Below are 18,275 nucleotides of genomic sequence, written 5' to 3'. Positions count from 1 at the left end.
TGCCAAGAACCAACAGAGATGGTCAGCTTGTCTGCAAGATAAGCGGGGATGTTAGCCCTGATGGCTTGTAAATGAAGCAGCTGTTGTGAAGATGGTGCCAGGACTATCCATTAAATAAGACTTTATGTAAAATACAGCGGCCACCCATACGCGGTGACAGCTTTTGACCAGGTGGTTGCACTATTACAAGTTAGGTGGGCTGACAAAATAATGACATTACACAAGCCCAGTCTCAAATAAATGAAAGAGGTAGGAAGGCATACAGCCCAATACAATCTAGTGGCAGAAGAAAATAACAAGCACGTTCCTCGCGCTTAAAGGAGGCAGCAGGGGGAGGGGCGAGAGGAGGGGGCGAGTGAAAGCATTTCACTTGCGAGAGCGAGCAGCGCCATATGGCGACGCGCACTCCCGCAAGTAAATCGCCTCACGTGCACGCGTTGCCATTGAAGGTAATGGAACGCGTGCACGTTTTTGGCTGAAAAGGTCGTTTTGCCTATGCAGTGCATGCGCGCTGCGCAGGCGAGACCTAATGAATGTGTGCTTCTGTAACGAAACTGGTGCTCATGTAAAGTGCCCTGATACCCGATGTCTCGGGTCTAGCTTGTGCTATATAAAACTCAAAAAAAAAATTACATTATCAGTCATGAATCATTTAGTCAGCTCTCAAATACTTTTCAAGTGATTGTTCTATATTTCCTTTTTAAAATACCCATCAAAGGGGTGAAAAAATACCAATTTGGACTGATTTCCCAATTCTTGCCAGTCTTGACATAAAAATACTGGTTATGCCAGTAAAACACAAATAGCAACTCTAATCTCCAATGCAAGTAGCCATCTTGTCACACTCTTGGCCTTACCACACCAAGCCTTCATCTCCTCTCTTCTCCTGTCCTAAGCTTTTCCCACATGAATCAGGCCTTTCTGCGTCCCTTAAAGACCACTCTGACAGGGATGATAGACTACCTGCATCTGATGGAGTCTGATGTCTGTAGGCCAAAGGACAGGGGATACTGCACGCTTCAGACTATGCTGGCCCAGGCCACGCCCAATAACTACTTCTTAAAAACAAAGGTGCTCAGTTCCTTACAAAATTGCAACAAATTATGATAATTATGTGCAAATTGTGAGGTAGAGTGCACTGGCAATATACAGCCACTCCAGTGCATTGGATTCTTATTTTTGATAATCGCAGCTATATTAAACTTGTGCGTATAAGTGTAGCCAGTGGCGGCTGGTGACCTTGGAAAGTGTTAGGGTGTAAAAGTTGTGGCTGAGTGCACTGTGGCGAGTGAGCATGCCTGACCGGCATATGGGGCATGTGTGTGTGGGGGGCGGGAGGGGGGTTCTCACTCCAAGAAAACTGAAAAAAGAGTGGGCAAATGTTGCATTTTCAAGCAAATTTGAGAAAGCAAGAAGGTTAATAAAGCAATTGTGAAAGTTTCGTTATGACATCAATAAAGAGATTTCATATGATAACGCAGGTAGCTGCTTATTCAGTATAACCACAGAACTTCATTGGCAGTAAAATAACTGTTTCCAGGCAAAGCAGTACTCAGCCCACTGGTAGCAACAAGCTTCCTTGCATGCCATGACTCTGAGTTTCCCCTTCAGCACTAACCCTGGCTAGAGCCTACCCTGGTATTACACCTTTATGCTGTGCAGCTCTGTGGATTTCAAGTTACTTCCTAGGCACACACACACAGTCGCAAGCACTCCAACTGGCCCCATGGAGAAGAACCCATACAGCAAAGTGTTGTCTTCCTCCTCTCAGCGTCAGCGGCAACACCGGACTCGTGCCATTGATCTAAAAACAGCATTTCAGTCAGTCGACAGATGCTTTTTCTGCACAACACTGACATTTCATGTAACACAAACAAAACAAAGCACATTGAATAGTAAAAGCGGGGTATAACTCTCTAAAACCAAGATAAGTAGTTGTATAAAAACCAGCCTGCTTGTTGTGTGCCCCACCCAGGGTCAGTTGTGGACTGCTTGAAAACTGGTCACAGTGCCCAGGCCAACCAGGGCACAAGACATTCAAGCTTGAACACAGTAAACACCTGACTGATCAAGCATCCTATCACCTCATAACTCTACTTAACATTGATAGCAGGATCTGCGTGAGCGAGCTTTCCTTCCAATCCAATTCATTGACTGCGCTCCACAGCAGGTCAGGACGTCGCGTCTTGGCACCACATTCTGGAGCGAAAGCTCATTAGCTCCGTACACGGATGTGAGACTAAAGACGCAGATTGGTTGCCAATAAGACACCGCTTTTGAGCAATCCACAAACAACTAACAGATGAGGTAAAACGAGGAATTGAAATTTATAACAGTCGTGTTCTCCACTATGCCACCGTGACTAAATCTGTTCACAAACTTTTTACAGTCAACGCATGATGACCCGAGCCGACCAATTGAAAGTCATTCCTACACATAAGACTTAGGTACTTAGGAGTCACCACTCATTTTTCACCATTACACTTGAATTTCCTCAATAATACTCGAATTGAATTTTATATATATGTAATTATATTTACGCCGACCACACTCACCATCCTGTCCGGCTCTCAGCACCGAACACAATGAGTTTATCTTAGGCTCCACTTCAGTCGTGCAAGTGTACGTACCTCAACTCCCTAGTCTAGTCCCACCCCCGTGACTCCAGCAGTGTGAGAATTGGCTGCTTGAGGGGCTGCCAACGCTCATTTGGAGCCTTGGGGGGCTGCAGCAACAATCCCCCTGTGTCCTGCAGAGCAGAGTCTGGTGAGGGTTCGAGTGTGCATGTCTGCCTGGTTAGAGTAAGGAGCCTTTATCTATTTATATTGTGAATGCACCTTTGTTGAAAGAGAATGCATTTATGAATGAGATGGGCGAGGGCACTAGAATGTGTATTCATTAGTTATTCCCTTCTGATCACTGCATAAGCCCAGCACGAATCGATTACGGTAACGTAATTTACAATGGGGCCCCTGCCTACGCGATCCACCGCCTGCAGCTGGTACAGAATCAGGCTGCTCGCCTGATTCATGGCCTTCCCAAATATCATCGGGCCAGCCCACTGCTTAAAGCACTACACTGGCTACCGGTGCGAGAGCGCGCCCTTTTCAAACTCGGCTGCCTCACTTTTCAGGCTAGGTCAGGCACTGCCCCTAAATTCATTTGTTCTGCTGTCATGCCCTATCTCCCAGGCAGAGAGCTACGCTCTTCCCATATGGCCCTCCTAGTTACCCCCCGATTTAAAAAACAGAGGTCGGGTGGAGCGAGGTTCGCTGTCTTGGCTCCAGTATTCTGGAACTCCCTCCCTGTTGCCCTCCGCACTTCGCCCTCCTACCCTCAGTTCCGGAAGGATCTTAAAACCTTCCTATTCACGCAAGCCTACTCTGTCTAACCTCCTCCTACTGCTGCCGCCCAATGCAACACAAATAGCGCCATGAAACCGCTGGGTAAAAGTGCGCTGTACAAATGTTTTTAAATTCAAATTCAAAATTCGAACTCCCTTATTCTCCTCTTCCTACAGGTTGATGTCTTCTCCTTTGGAATAGTCCTCTGTGAAATACTCGGTAGAATCCCGGCTGATCCAGAGGTTCTGCCCAGGACTAAGGTGAGTCAAAGTCTGGTCTAGTAATCAATTTTTTCAACTCCCAACCTTTACTCAGTTCACAGTAGAGTTCGAAGCCCCAACTTGTCTCCTAAAATCTCCCATGGATAGATTATATTCTTTACTACTTTCAATATCAAACCCTTTTCCAGGCCTGAACTTTCTAAATCCTGGGTACAAACCCTGGTCACATATGTGACATGAAGGTGATGTGGAGTGAGATTGCACAAAATGCTTTTGTTCCCTCCTACCTTTTTCTTTTACAACACCAGCTTGGATCTGCCAACCCCAATGTTGGTGGCACACAGAGCAACCATGGTTGTTCACTCTGGTGAACCAGTTAGAAAATTAAATTTACAAAGAAAGTCTATTGTGCGCAAACAATCAAAGCCGCCATTCCTCATGTCCTTACAAAACTCGTCTTTGATTGCCGAATTATCATTCTCTTGTGCCCTGATGAGGATTGCTGATGAAGAAAGACTTCAGTAGCCCATCAATAAACCACTCATTCCTTTGCAGTGGATACTTTTCAAGCGTTGTGATTTGAGAAGATCATTGGATGATTCATCACTTCTCATCAAGTCTTACTCTCTATCCGGTCTGCTGCATCAGTCTGGTTTGTTGAGTTGAGCATTGTTTTCCAAAACACAGAAAGAACAGTTTCACCAATCATTATTCCATTTTGAGTAAGTTAGTAGGATCTTCTGCCTAGCACACGTGCAAACAACATTGTGCTTGATGCTGAATGTGAACTTACCTTCAGGGCCTGCACATGGTAGATTGACCTGCCAACACTGGAAGACAAATTTTATTGAAAAGTTAAATAAAAGCAAGGTTTCTTGATCTCTAGTCATAGCTGGCGTGTCTTCAAAGTAGTAGACAATAGTGATCTCCTCCTTAGGCACGCCAAGATCGCTGATGCTTCTCTGTCTCCTTTCTTTAAGGTCACCACATTCCACTTGTTATAGTCTTCTTAGGAGGTATGAATAGTCGGAAGATCTCAGAAACTGAAATCTTCTACCCAGTGTCTGTAGACCATTTCTGAGTAAAGACACTTCCATATAAGAGTAGCACTCTCTGGTCAGTTGGTAGAATTCAGTTCCCTCGCCCTTGTGAAAAAAGATCTTGCTGAGGTGTTGAAACACGTTTAAAACTTGTCTTCATCTGCACTGACATTGACACATTTAGTAATCCGCATCCGAAGCACTGTTTGCAATAGTACCAAGAAGCCCCTGGGTGGAAGATGGATCTTTCTAAATACCTGCAAATGCAAGGATTTCATTGTGGCACTCAGGGACCATAGTTAATGGGAGTCTTAACTGAAGGTCATCATTGCGTCCTTCATACAAGACCAAGAAGCTGCTGTGAAGAGATGAAACACTTCACAAATGTAGGGGAGAAGGAGGAGTGTTAATTGCTGTGAACAACAACCTGGCCTCAAAGGTTTCACCACTCTGTAAAGGGCAAGGAGTTTACATCTTTATTAAAATCCTGACATAGTTCCTGGAAAGAAACAACTCGAAACAACAAACAACGATCCTTGGTTGTATTTTACTACATCCCTCTAAAACCAAGCGAGAGGCAACCTTGAGTAAAATGCTCCCCGCCGTGAGAGACCTTTTCTCTCACTCCCCAAACGATTTGTGCCTAATAATGAAAGATTTTAACGCTAACTTAATGGACACAGGCTTGGACTCCTCTTTTCAATCTTCATTGGATAATCAAATTTGGGCCATCTCGGATATAAGGCAGTACCAACGGAAGGATGATCAAGGTCAAAGGTGGCAGCGTATTTAAACCAACTAGGCCTCCGCATTTAAAATGGAAGACTCGGCTCAGACTCACCCACTGCTTATACCCATGTATCTCCCTTCAGAATGGCCACTCTGGACTACATATGGATTTCGGTTGCCCACTTTCATGTTGTGCAGGAATTTGCAGTAACTCCCTCACCGGAAAGTGATCATGCCCTTCTAAGGTGCAAAGTTTTATCCCAGCTGTGCTTCTGCCCAAAAATCCATCTGATAGGGAAAGAATCTAACATGGAGCCCGTAAGAAAACTACGGTGGACTTTGGACCATCAGGAAGCAATTGAAGAGAAGGTTGATGACTTCTTGGACAAACTGACCCAAGAGTCTAGTGACCAACTGAGCGCATTATCGTGGGAAATGAAAGTGGAGGACCTCAGAGAAAACTTAGTCACAAAAATAACTAAAAGGCCAAATAACTTCACTTCAAACACACTCCACTCCAGTGAGCACAAGCAGACTACAATGAATATTAAACAGAAATTAAATAACTTACTGCGCAGTCGCGCCTACAACGATATAGATCACATATACCTACGAGAGAGGATATCGGTCAACTGCAAGGAAGTAAGGCAAGGTTCACCTCTGAGAGGATGAAAGAAGAACATCTCAAGACAATTACCCACAAAATTATAAAATCAAAGGACCAAAGGAAATTTTGGAGCTGGGTAAACAAGGGCGTTAGACCTGCCCAACCACCTACTGTAATAAACATCTCTCCTACTGATTGGGAGGCCCACATTGAAGCACTCTATGTAGAGCCCACTAGAAACAACTGGCCTAGTCATCCCAGCTCTAGCCATACTAACTCATACATTGGATCAGAGCCCACCAACAAGATTACATCAAACTAAGTTGCACTTATTATAAAGAAAATGCACCCCAGAGGGGCTTCGGGCCAAATGGCATACCAACAAAGATATATAAAGCATCTACTCACAAGTGGGCCTCACTCTTGGTCCCCCTACTTGAGGCAAGCAGAATGGGTGAGCCTTTACCCGACTTCTGGCGAGGCTCTCTCCTCGTCCCCATCCATAAAAAAGGCCTTCTGTCCAATCCTGACAATTAGCGGATTATTGCCCTCCTCGATATTGAAGGGAAGGCCCATGCAAGTGTCCTACTACAAGAACTTACTACCTGGGTGGTAGACTGTAAAATAATAACCTTTACTCAAACCGGCTTCCAAAAAGGCTGCCACATCAAAGACAATTTGATCTGCCTAGCCCACTCGATTGAGGGCAAGCTCGCTACAAGAGGAAAATCGCTTTATTTGTGATTCATCTATTTCCGAAAAGCTTTTGATAGCGTTGTTCGTCCCAGACTCTGGGAAAAGTTAATGAAACGAAGCATCTCGCAATCCCTACTGAATGCTGTCATCGCCCTGTATTCTGACACCTGGGTAAAAATAAGAGTTTCCTCTGGATGGTCAAGAAACAACCAAATGATGACCAACAGATGTTTAAAGCAGGGATGCACATTGGCCCCACTACTCTTTAATTTGTATCTAGCAGACCTGCCCGAGTGGCTTGCTCTCTCTCGAGCATTTCCACTTAGAATCGCATCTACTAAAATTCAATCAATGCAGTATGCAGATGATACGATTTTTCTCAATCAAGCCCATGTGGGCCTTCAAAGACTCCTCGATTCCCTGGCTCTGTACTGTAAAACAAATGTTTTGGTGATCAACATCGCCAAAACCAAGGCACAAGAAAGCGCTCCTGGTATATTGAAGGGAAATCAATAGAGGTAGTGGCAACATATAAGTATCTGGGAGTCTGGATAGACCACAGAGGGAGACTGGCTCCGCACATCGCTGCAATGCAAGGAGCAGCCCGCTGCCTGGAAGGGGCCTTCCTAAGAACGAAGAAAGCTCTGCATTCTCCAGATTTCTCACCACTAATCAGAGTGATAGGTGCCAAACTTCTACCGACCATAGTTTTTGGCGCCATAACCTTAAAAAATAAAATGTTCACCTGGCTAGATAGAGCTCAGTCAGTCTGTTTTCGCAGAGTGTTCCATCTACCCAACTCGACCTCTCACGCCCAAATTCGAAAGGAGTTTTGCTTGTCATCCCAGCACTGGATTATGAAAGCAAGATTTGTTGCCTACTGCTTAAAAACCAAAATGGCTCATGATTTCACACTAAAGAGCTGCATATGGTCTCTGTTAACTAATCCTAGTACCTCCGGGAGTCAATTTTTAATATTCTGTTTGGGCACACTAGAAGCTCTAGATATATAGGCAAGTTCGCTGCCCATAGGGGTGGTTGCAAAAGTCCTGTCCAAACAAGCGAAGATCTTGTCAGCGGAACATGATGCAGCAGCCGTGAAAAATCTCTCCCATGGTGGCTGGGCGTCAAAACTCTATGACCGTAAAACCCTACCACACTATCTGTCATCCCCCATGAAGCCACCAGTGAAACACCAACTGATGAGATTACGTTTTGGCCTAATCCCCCGTACAAGTGGGGCGTGAGGTACAAGGCAAACACGCCCTCTCAGTGCTGATTTTACAGTAATGGGGTACAAAATCAAATTCATGTCTTGTGCATCTGCAGAACCTTACGAACCATTTGGTTGCGTCCATTTGGCGGATCCTGAACGTGCAAACATGTCAAGAAGCCCTAGAGGAGTGTATGAAGGGTGACTCAGCTCAGATGACCGCCCGTTTTGTAAAAAACATGTCTGAGATTAATTCTATTCTACCAGTAGACGACTGACGTGAACTTCTGCTGTGCTAGCCACAAACCCTTTTTTAACATGAACCATTTTTTAACAGCGAACGGAAAGTGCTCTTAAGTGTTCTTTTGTATGAATTGCAATAAATGTAATTAATTGTGCAATTAATACATTATTATTATTGATATGCACGGATATTGTGAAGTTGTAGACATTGCCCAAGCAAATAAAAGCCACCCCTGCTGGTTCACTTCTGCTCTGGTGCTTCCGCTTTGTAGCCGAGATATACAGTTATGGCATTATTCCTTCAAGTGCCTTTATCCTGCTATCGCAGAAGTCAAAATATTCTGCTGCCTAGCAACGACGCTGGAGTCCCACTGCTCCCTGCCGGAGGTGCAGAATGTTCTGTTCGTGATGTTTTGAGTGTTGCAGTTGCTTTGCTTTCCAATTCTGCAATGTTTCTTAAAAGTATGAAAAATCAGGGATTAACTTTGAAGAAATGTAAAGTACCCCTTAGAACATATTCAATGAATTAGAAGAAAAACACATGCACATTGGAAAGAAGGGCTAACTGGTGGCATTTCACTTGTTAGACATGATCCAATCGATTCCCCTAATTCTTAGGGTTTAATTAACCAAGATGCTATGGGGCCCTCAGGAATCTTCTGACAGAGCCCCTCCAATTCATAATACTGGCCGGCTAAACCCCGCTTTTACCACCTACATAGCAGCAGCATGTAGAGTAAACACAGCACACTTGTCATGCATGACCAACACCGATGAGCAAAGGGCTTAGGTGAAAAGCCACACTCAGACCTATTTAAATAGGAGATGCCAGCAGGCACTGTCCCACATAAGGAAACAGCAACGAGACCTGCCCTTCCGCTTATGATGAAAACTCCAGCCACCACTGCCAGCCTTTCCCAGCCTGGGGAGATGACAGACGTCCATCTCCAGGAAGGAGGGGTGCCCTCTGCTCTGCCAGTCTTTCCCAACCTGGGGAGATGACAGACGTTCATCTCCAGGAAGGAGGGGTGCCCACTGCCAGCCTGTCCCAACCTGGGGAGATGACAGACGTTCATCTCCAGGAAGGAGGGGTGCCCACTGCCAGCCTGTCCCAACCTGGGGAGATGACAGACGTCCATCTCCAGGAAGGAGGGGTGCCCTCTGCTCTGCCAGTCTTTCCCAACCTGGGGAGATGACAGACGTTCATCTCCAGGAAGGAGGGGTGCCCACTGCCAGCCTGTCCCAACCTGGGGAGATGACAGACGTCCATCTCCCGGAAGGAGGGGTGCCCTCTGGCACCACTGCCAGCCTGTCCCAACCTGGGGAGATGACAGACGTTCATCTCCAGGAAGGAGGGGTGCCCTCTGCCACCACTGACAGCCTGTCCCAACCTGGGGAGATGACAGACGTCCATCTCCAGGAAGGAGGGGTGCCCTCTGCCACCACTGCCAGCCTGTCCCAACCTGGGGAGAGGACAGACGCCCATCTCCAGAAAGAGGGGTGCCCTGGAGGTGTCACTCTGGTCAGGGAGCTCTGCTCTTCATCTCAGGCCATGTTCCACTTTTTGCGGAATTGTTATGCATGCATACGGAATATTTTATTATATGTACTCCCTGTTTCGTGGGAGGCCCTGGTGTATTTATGCACAGTATTTGTACCAGGCCAAACGTGTTTCCTTCCTAGTTCCTGCTGGATATTTTCTCACGTGCAGCCATTTTGAGCGTTTCCAACATTTTGTTTCCAGAAGGTTTTCTAAACCAGTCCTTTTCTAAAACGTACAAATTAGATACATGGGTTGGAACTCTTTTATTTGATGAATTGGCTGTCACTTGGCATTCCAAGGACATTTTATTTAAGGGATTTGACCTCCCTTCTGGATAATACATGCTTCAATCTCGTTAGAAATGACCAATTTTATTAAAGAAAAAACAAATGGTCAAGAATTAAGTAATGCCTTGCTTTCGTTTTTGGGTGTTATATTCTACGTATTCACTGTCCTGTGAGTGCTGCTATAGTGTTCATTTATATTTGTGCTATAGTTTTACTTCTGTAGATGTTTTTTTCCGTTAGCTTCCGTTCGACACATAAAAATAGAAATCTAATGTAAATATGCATAAAAGTATGAAATAGAACTTTGACCCTGCAGTTACAGTTTCTTTTTCTTTTCAGGACTTTGGACTAGACGTGGTTGCTTTTCGTGCAATGGTTGGAGAATGCCCCATACAGATCTTGGATTTAGCGGCCAGCTGTTGCAGGGTGAGTTTTTATGGTCTTTCTTTTTAACCCTCGTCCTTTAATATTAAAGCTAGATCGGATTACCTTTCTAGGTAGGTAGGTAGGGACACACAATATTTAACGTTATTATGGACTGTCCCCTTCTTGGCGCATACTGTATTCCTTTGTCTGCAGAAGATAAGCATTGGCAATGTCGATCGAATTAGTTTTTATGCAGAGAAAAGTTGCAGGGTACACTGGCGGCAGCGGACGTTATCCTGAAAGGATACAGCACAGGGCAGCAGTAGCAGAAGTGCAAGCTTTTATCACATACAGATACATGGTACAGCATGCACAGCAGGAGCAGAAGTGCAAGCTTCCATCACATACAGAGAGCAGATACAGCATGCACAGCAGGAGCAGTGCAAGCTTTTATCACATACAGATACATGGTACAGCATGCACAGCTGCAGCAGAAAGGCAAGCTTCCATCACATCCAGAGACCGGGTACAGCATACACAGCAGCAGCAGAAGTGCACATTTCCATCACATACAGAGAGCAGATACAGCATGCACAGCAGGAGCAGTGCAAGCTTTCATCACATCCAGAGACCAGGTACAGCATGCACCGCTGCAGCAGAAGTGCAAGCTTCCATCACATAGACCAGGTACAGCATGCACAGCTGCAGCAGTGCAAGCTTTTATCACATACAGATCCATGGTACAGCATGCACAACTGCAGGAGAAGTGCAAGCTTCCATCACATCGAGAGAGAAGGTACAGCATGCACAGCTGCAGCAAAAGTGCAAGATTCCATCACATCGAGAGACCAGGTGCAGCATGCACAGCTGCAGCAGAAGTGCAAGCTTCCATCACATCGAGAGAGAAGGTACAGCATGCACAGCTGCAGCAGAAGTGCAAGCTTCCATCACATATAGAGACCAGGTACAGCATGCACAGCTGCAGCAGAAGTGCAAGATTCCATCACATCGAGAGACCAGGTACAGCATGCACAGCTGCAGCAGAAGTGCAAGCTTCCATCACATTGAGAGAGAAGGTACAGCATGCACAGCTGCAGCAGAAGTGCAAGATTCCATCACATCGAGAGACCAGGTACAGCATGCACAGCTGCAGCAGAAGTGCAAGCTTCCATCACATAGAGAGAGAATGTACAGCATGCACAGCTGCAGCAGAAGTGCAAGCTTCCATCACATAGAGAAGGTACAGCACGCACAGCTGCAGCAGAAGTGCACATTTCCATCACATACAGAGAGCAGATGCAGCATGCACAGCAGGAGCAGTGCAAGCTTTCATCACATCCAGAGACCAGGTACAGCATGCACAGCTGCAGCAGTGCAAACATTCATCACATAGCAAGACCAGGCACAGCATACCCTGCATCAACAGTACAAGCCCTCATCGCACAGAAAGACCAAGTACAGTATACCCAACAGTAGTGCAAGCTTTCATCACATAGAAAGACCAGGTACAGTGTGCCCGGCAGCAACAGCAGTGCAATCCCTCATCGCATAGAGAGACCAGGCACAGCATGTGCAGCAGCAGTGCAATCCCTCATCACATAGAGAGACCAGGCACAGCATGTGCAACAGCAGTGCAGGTCCTCATTGCATAGAGAGACCAGGCACAGCATACCCTGCCGCAGCAGTGCAAGCCCTCATCGCTTAGAGAGATGAAGTACAGTATGCCCGGCAGCAGCAGTGCAAGCTTTCATCACCTACAGAGAGACCAGGCACAGCATGTGCAGCAGCAGTAGTGCAAGCTTCCATGACATAAAGAGAACAGGCACAGCATGTGGAGCCGCAGTGCAGTCCCTCAGTGCATAGAGAGACCAGGCACAGCATGTGCAGCAGCAGTGCAAGCTTCCATCACATAGAGAGACCAGGCACAGCATGTACAGTAGCAGTGCAAGCCCTCATCGCATAGAGAGACCAGGCCCAGCATACCGTGCCTCAGCAGTGGAAGCTTCCATCACATAGAGAGACTAGACACAGCATGGGCAGCAGCAGTGCAAGCTTCGATCACATAGAGAGACCTGGCACAGCATGTGCAGCAGCAGTGCAAGCCCTCATCAAATAGAGAGACCAGGCCCAACATACCCTGCCGCAGCAGTGCAAGCTTTCATCACATAGAGAGACCAGCATGTGCAGCAGCAGTGCAAGCTTACATCACATAGAGAGACCAGGCACAGCATGTGCAGCAGCAGTGCAAGCCCTCATCGCATATAGAGATCAGGCCCAGCATACCCTGCCGCAGCAGTGCAAGCCCTCATTGCATAGAGAGACCAGACGCAGCATACCCTATCGCAGCAGTGCACGCTTCCATCACAGAGAGACCAGGCACAGCATGTGCATCAGCAGTGCAAGCTTCCATCACATAGAGAGTCCAGGCCCAGCATTTGCAGCAGCAGTGCAAGCCCTCATCGCACAGAGAGTCCAGGCACAGCATGTGCAGCAGCAGTGCAAGCTTCCATCACATAGAGAGACCAGGCACAGCATGTGCAGCAGCAGTGCAAGCCCTCATCACATAGAGAGACCAGGCACAGCATGTGCAGCAGTGCAAGCTTCCATCACATAGAGAGACCAGGCACAGCGTGTGCAGCAGTGCAAGCTTCCATCACATAGAGAGTCCAGGCACAGCATGTGCAGCAGCAGTGCAAGCTTCCATCACATAGAGAGACCAGGCACAGCATGTACAGCAGCAGCGCAAGCCCTCATCACATAGAGAGACCAGGCACAGCATGTGCAGCAGCAGTGCAAGCTTCCATCACATAGAGAGACCAGGCACAGCATGGATGGATGGGGATTGTCCGAGGATGAGGACTTCCGTCTTGTACATGCCCTTATCACATAGATAGAAAGACCAGGCCCAGCATACCCTGTCGCAGCAGTGCGAGCTTCCACCACATATAGAGACCGGGCACAGCATGTGCAGCAGCCGTGCAAGGTTCCATCACATAGAGAGACCAGGCACAGCATGTGCAGCAGCAGTGCAAGCTTCCATCACATAGAGAGACCGGGCACAGCATGTGCAGTAGCAGTACATGCCCTTATCACATAGATAGAAAGACCAGGCCCAGCATACCCTGTTGCAGCAGTGCGAGCTTCCACCACATAGAGAGACCAGGCACAGCATGTGCAGTAGCAGTGCATGCCCTTATCACATAGATAGAAAGACCAGGCCCAGCATACCCTGTCGCAGCAGTGCGAGCTTCCACCACATAGAGAGACCAGGCACAGTATGTGCAGCAGCAGTGCAAGCTTCCATCACATAGAGAGACCAGGCACAGCATGTGCAGCAGCAGTGCAAGCTTCCATCACATAGAGAGACCAGGCACAGCATGTGCAGCAGCAGTGCAAGCTTCCATCACATAGAGAGACCAGGCACAGCATACCCAGCAGCAGAAGTGCAGATATTCCTCACATGCACAGAGCAGCTGAAGCCCCAAACAAAGACAGTCCAAACGACCAATGTACTTTATTTAAAACAAGCAGCAGCAAAGCAAACTTCCCTCACACCCACCAGTTACAGAACAAACTCAAAGCCTGTGAGATGCCCAGATAATAACACAGTGACATTGAATCAGCGTGGCGAGCTGGGTGAGGAGCAGGACAATGCTCGAGTGCGGTGTGGTGCTCGTAGCAGCCGGGCACTCCTGTACTGTGTTTTACAATAGCTAGGTCTTACGTCAGCTACAAGTGTAATCAGAAGGTCTAGCTTAGCTGATAACGTTCAAACGTTAACAAAGGGGATTGATTATGCCAGCCTCCCTACATGCCAGGCTCCTGGCTTTCATTGCTGGGCTCTGCCAGGCCCGCAGACTATGGCCCTGATTCAGCATCCCCTCTGCAGCCCAAGGTTCGAGTCGGGGTACCATGCGGGTGGACGGCGTCCCCCCACTTATTTTACCGGGAGCTCGATAACTGGAGCAAATGGAGCCACCCATTCACTCTTTGGCCTCTCTGGGGCGAGATCGGAGCCCATTCAGAACGCTGCTCACGTGCTGGCTTCTCCGATGCAATCGCATCTAAGGGGTGAGCGAGGGGAGGCAATGAGTCTGATGGTGCAAGCCACCTTGCGTGACGTCACTTCCTGTCATGACGTCTGTGTCCCCCCACTTCTTTTTTTAGGACTTGTGCCCTGCTGCAGCCTGTCACCCGCCAGGGACAGAGGCGGGTTCTTCAGCTGCAGTGAAGCAGAAGATGTCTTTGAGTGGGGAAAGGAAATAAAACTTGGCAAACAAACTTGAAAGGACCTGTTATCGTTGACTTCGCGGGGTAAAGCTACAAGCTAGAACCAAGTAGGGTGTGCATGTGAAGAAGAGGCTTTGGAGCATCAAGCTGGTACTCCCAGAAGAGTAGGTGCTCAGATGCGCGGCTGGTGTTTCCATTCCCTTTAATAAACAAAAGACCTCATGTCTGCTCTTTGGAGCACACCTTTCTTTAAAACTTTTCCTAACCTGCCTGGCACTTACCATCCTCACCCTGGATCAATGCCTTCCAGGAGCCGGCCTCGTGAAATGACGGTACGTCAGAGCCATTAAAAAGCAATGTAGCCAAAAGAAGGATTTAATGAATAAAAGTTTGAATAAACAAATAGTTGAGTGAGTGATTGAATGAACACGTTGAGGTTATGTAGTGAACACCAATGACTCAGTCGCCTTTGGGTGTTGGTTTGTCAAGAGATGCCAGTCAGAGCTCTATTCTTTGAGTGATTGGAAGCTGTGTATGCCACTACGCCACAGCGTAGGATGTCCGGATGTATCCTTTGTATTTAGCTTCTCTTTGTTGTCAAGCGGTGGTTCACCCAATAAGCGTTGGCACGCGGGAGACCTAGGCAGTCTGTCCAGTATGTATGAGTAGCTCAGTCAAATCTCTTGGTGATAGCGGTCTCTCAGTGGGTCTCCCACTAGAGGGCGCTGTGCCCTAGCAAGAGCGAGCATTCGTCTTACCTGCACCCTGTGGAGGCTCACATTGGGGCTAAGTAGCGGTGGGACCCAATGAACCCATGAGTAGAGAGCCAAGCCAGAGCCGAGTCGACCTGGCTGGGATCTGAGAGCCGAAGCATGAGCCGAGCCAGAAAAAAAATAATTGTGTAAATCCTGAAATAATATTTGGTAAACATCAGAAATTACATCTGTAGTGCTACATTGCTGTGCTTTATTAGTTACTGAATATAATATCGCGATACAAGGTGTATTCTAGGAGTGTAATTCCGTTACTTTTAATTCTCAAAACAAAACTACAAGCCCCAGAATGCAAAGTGCAGTTTGGTTAAAGACAAGCTGAAGGTATCACGTGCCTGCTGTAGTCTTTGTTTTCAGGCCTGGCTCTGACCTTTACCAGCTTCCAATTCACTAATGAGCGCGACTGAGAATATATTCTCAGCCCTTCGGGATTTGAGTGCCGCAAACATAAGTTTCAAGTTCATTCTAAATGCTCCATCCTTTTGTTTGCTCTTAGCTGTGACTTCCAACTGACCACCGCACCACCACACCCACCCTCCGCACACCGCTGCTTGTGTCCGGAAGTCCTCCAGCCCCCATGAAGCTAACGGGCTTCCTGCAGTGCGCACCAGGTTGCTTTAAGCACGAGTTTAGTAGGGCTTCTTGGCGCACATATGTGAAAAGGAAGGCTTTGATAGAACGCGTCTCGCGCCCACACGTCATCGGGCTGGCCGGTGTTATGTTATGTTATGTTATATTAATTTATTATGCGCACAGCGACTCCAGCGAAGGAGCGTCCCGGCGCAGAGACAAGGAGAAACTGGATTCAGGCTAGCCTGGCTGATGAGGGGTGTAAAAGTGGCAAACGAAGGAACCTATGAAAAGCAAGGGGGATGAATTTAAGCTCCTTTTAAGTTATATTTAATACAATAGATTTCACGATGATACCTACAAAGGGAAGGTACTCTATTTCCCCATATTCCACCTTGTACCAGCTGCCGTATGATGGCATTTCTGCACGGTGTTTTGGGAGGACTCAATAGGGCACTGTCCATGCATCTTCCCACAGGATTCGTCTCTCTGGCTGTTGTTGATGTTGGCGTCGCTGCTGTACCCGCTTGGTGTTGACGTTGTTGAGGCTGACATTTTGTTCTGATTGCTTTCTGTTCTCTTTCCAGCTCGAGGCCTTCAAGAGACCGTCATTCTCGGAGCTCCTCGATGACCTGGAAGATCTTGCAGAAAGTTTGGACTCTCAACCGGACAACCAGAGTTCGGACTGATTCTACCTCTGAAGCCCACACATCAGAAGTAACCTGTAAATAAACTGTACAGAGGACTTGTAAAAAGCAAACCCACAAAAACAATACCCTGATATTTATTGAACTATATTTTGATGGTCTAATTCCTAGTCAGGAAAAGATATAAGAACATTTTTGCTATTACATATTTTTTGCAGTAAGCCATATTTAACTGTATTAAAAATTAAGGATTAATAATAATCCACAGTGAAAATAGTGACTATTGTATAGAGAATTTTAGAAGAAGAATATCCAACGTGTCTGCAGTTTCCAGCACAGACTGACGAGTTCATATATCCCTGGAGGCTTCTAGTGGCTCGACATTAGCTCCTTCATCTACAGGCTCCTATCAATGCGCTATCCCATACCGCCCAGCTGTGGCCACAGAAAAACGACCAGGATTCGGAAGGTCACAACGGATGGAAGGACACAGAATATTCCTGCCTGATGTGAAACTGCTATTTTGAAAACTGAGAAGTCCTTTTAATTTCTGTATAGTATAAAAAAGTACACACATGGCTATTGACTCCTATAGATTGACCTAACTTTGAAGCAGTCACTTGGAGAACATTACTGTCTTGATCGTTTCCGTCCTTGAAACAGAACATTTTTGACAAAAAAAACCATATTTTGGATTTGTTATATTACCAGGTCTTGTAGCGTATGGTCCTTTGCTAGCATCTAACATACACTACAGAATAACTGAGCAACAGACTATGTGGTGTAAATATTTGTTTGTGAGGGTGTTTGGAAGATCATGGTTTAGGAAGCTCTTATTTATTGCAATTTGTATACGTTGTGTCTTTGTTGGCAAGAAGAATGTTCTGTAGTCATAACTCTATATGAGAAAAAATCCTTGATTGTTGGTTTGCTTAGTTTCTGGTTTGAGTGGAGTGAGCATGTCTGTTAATGCTGTGGGATGCGTCTTACAGTTGGGAAGAGACTTGTCTTGGGTCCATTGTTTTTCTAAGCGTGAAGCTTTTTTACTTTTAAGCACTATATTGTCATTATGTTATTTGTGATCATTATAATTTGAGAGCTTCTTTTCGAAGAGAAATTACATGCATGGTCTTTAATAGCAGTATCTCGATGATTGGCATGGAGGAGATCAAAATGTTGATTTGAGTTTTAAGTGTGATGTTGATGTCATTTTTTATTTTAGTTTGGATTCCATGTTGTTTGTTCCGAGTGAAAAAGTGTTTGTTGTTTTTTTCAGTATTAGTTTACTCTATTTTTGCTTTGCATTGAGAAACTTTGTAAATTGTTCTTATCCCATTTTCTCTTTGTTTGAAGAAAAATCCGTCTATCTAGAGAGAGCCAGTCCCCCGCACGAATTTCACTAAATTTGATATTCAAGAGTAATTTAAAAATGCCTGTATACTTTTGTGCAGATTTGTCAAATGGTGCTAAACTATAGGCAAATCAAAAGATGCCTTTTCTCTGTAAAGATGTACATAAATATAATACTTTGCAACTCGCCTGGTGCCTTTCCATAAAGCAAATAGCTTAAAAAGTACTGAAAGGTGCTACTTAATCCTTTGCATTTTGACCGACACTTATTTTGCTGAGGGATTCTGTTAGCATACATGAATTTAGTACCCATGCGCTTTGCCATAAAGCAATCTATGTGCTTCCTTCCTTCCTGATGGTTGTCAAATTATTATCACCCTGGATCAGCAGAATATGCTAGACGTTTTGGGATAACC

The 18,275-nt window shown here is 46.2% G+C and overlaps 1 protein-coding gene across 2 annotated transcripts in view; it reads left to right on the top strand.

The window, feature by feature from the left end:
* The window catches only part of LOC144754350 (dual specificity testis-specific protein kinase 1-like), a 358,355-nt gene extending 340,309 nt beyond the window's left edge, over positions 1-18,046 (top strand). The window contains exons 7-9 of one of the 2 annotated variants that reach the window (XM_078642037.1): positions 3,521-3,604; positions 10,263-10,349; positions 16,450-18,046. In XM_078642037.1, coding sequence (XP_078498163.1) covers positions 3,521-3,604; positions 10,263-10,349; positions 16,450-16,551 — 273 coding nt within the window. In that variant the 3' untranslated portion in view covers positions 16,552-18,046. The remainder of the gene's footprint in view (positions 1-3,520; positions 3,605-10,262; positions 10,350-16,449) is intronic. The other variant, XM_078642038.1, reaches the window with a different exon arrangement.
* Positions 18,047-18,275: the final 229 nt, after the last annotated feature.

Source organism: Lissotriton helveticus, chromosome 5_1, assembly GCF_964261635.1.
Source record: "Lissotriton helveticus chromosome 5_1, aLisHel1.1, whole genome shotgun sequence".
NCBI classification, from domain to species: Eukaryota; Metazoa; Chordata; class Amphibia; order Caudata; family Salamandridae; genus Lissotriton; species Lissotriton helveticus.
Note: the sequence above shows the minus strand (reverse complement) of the source record. Positions and strands in the feature narration are given on the sequence as shown.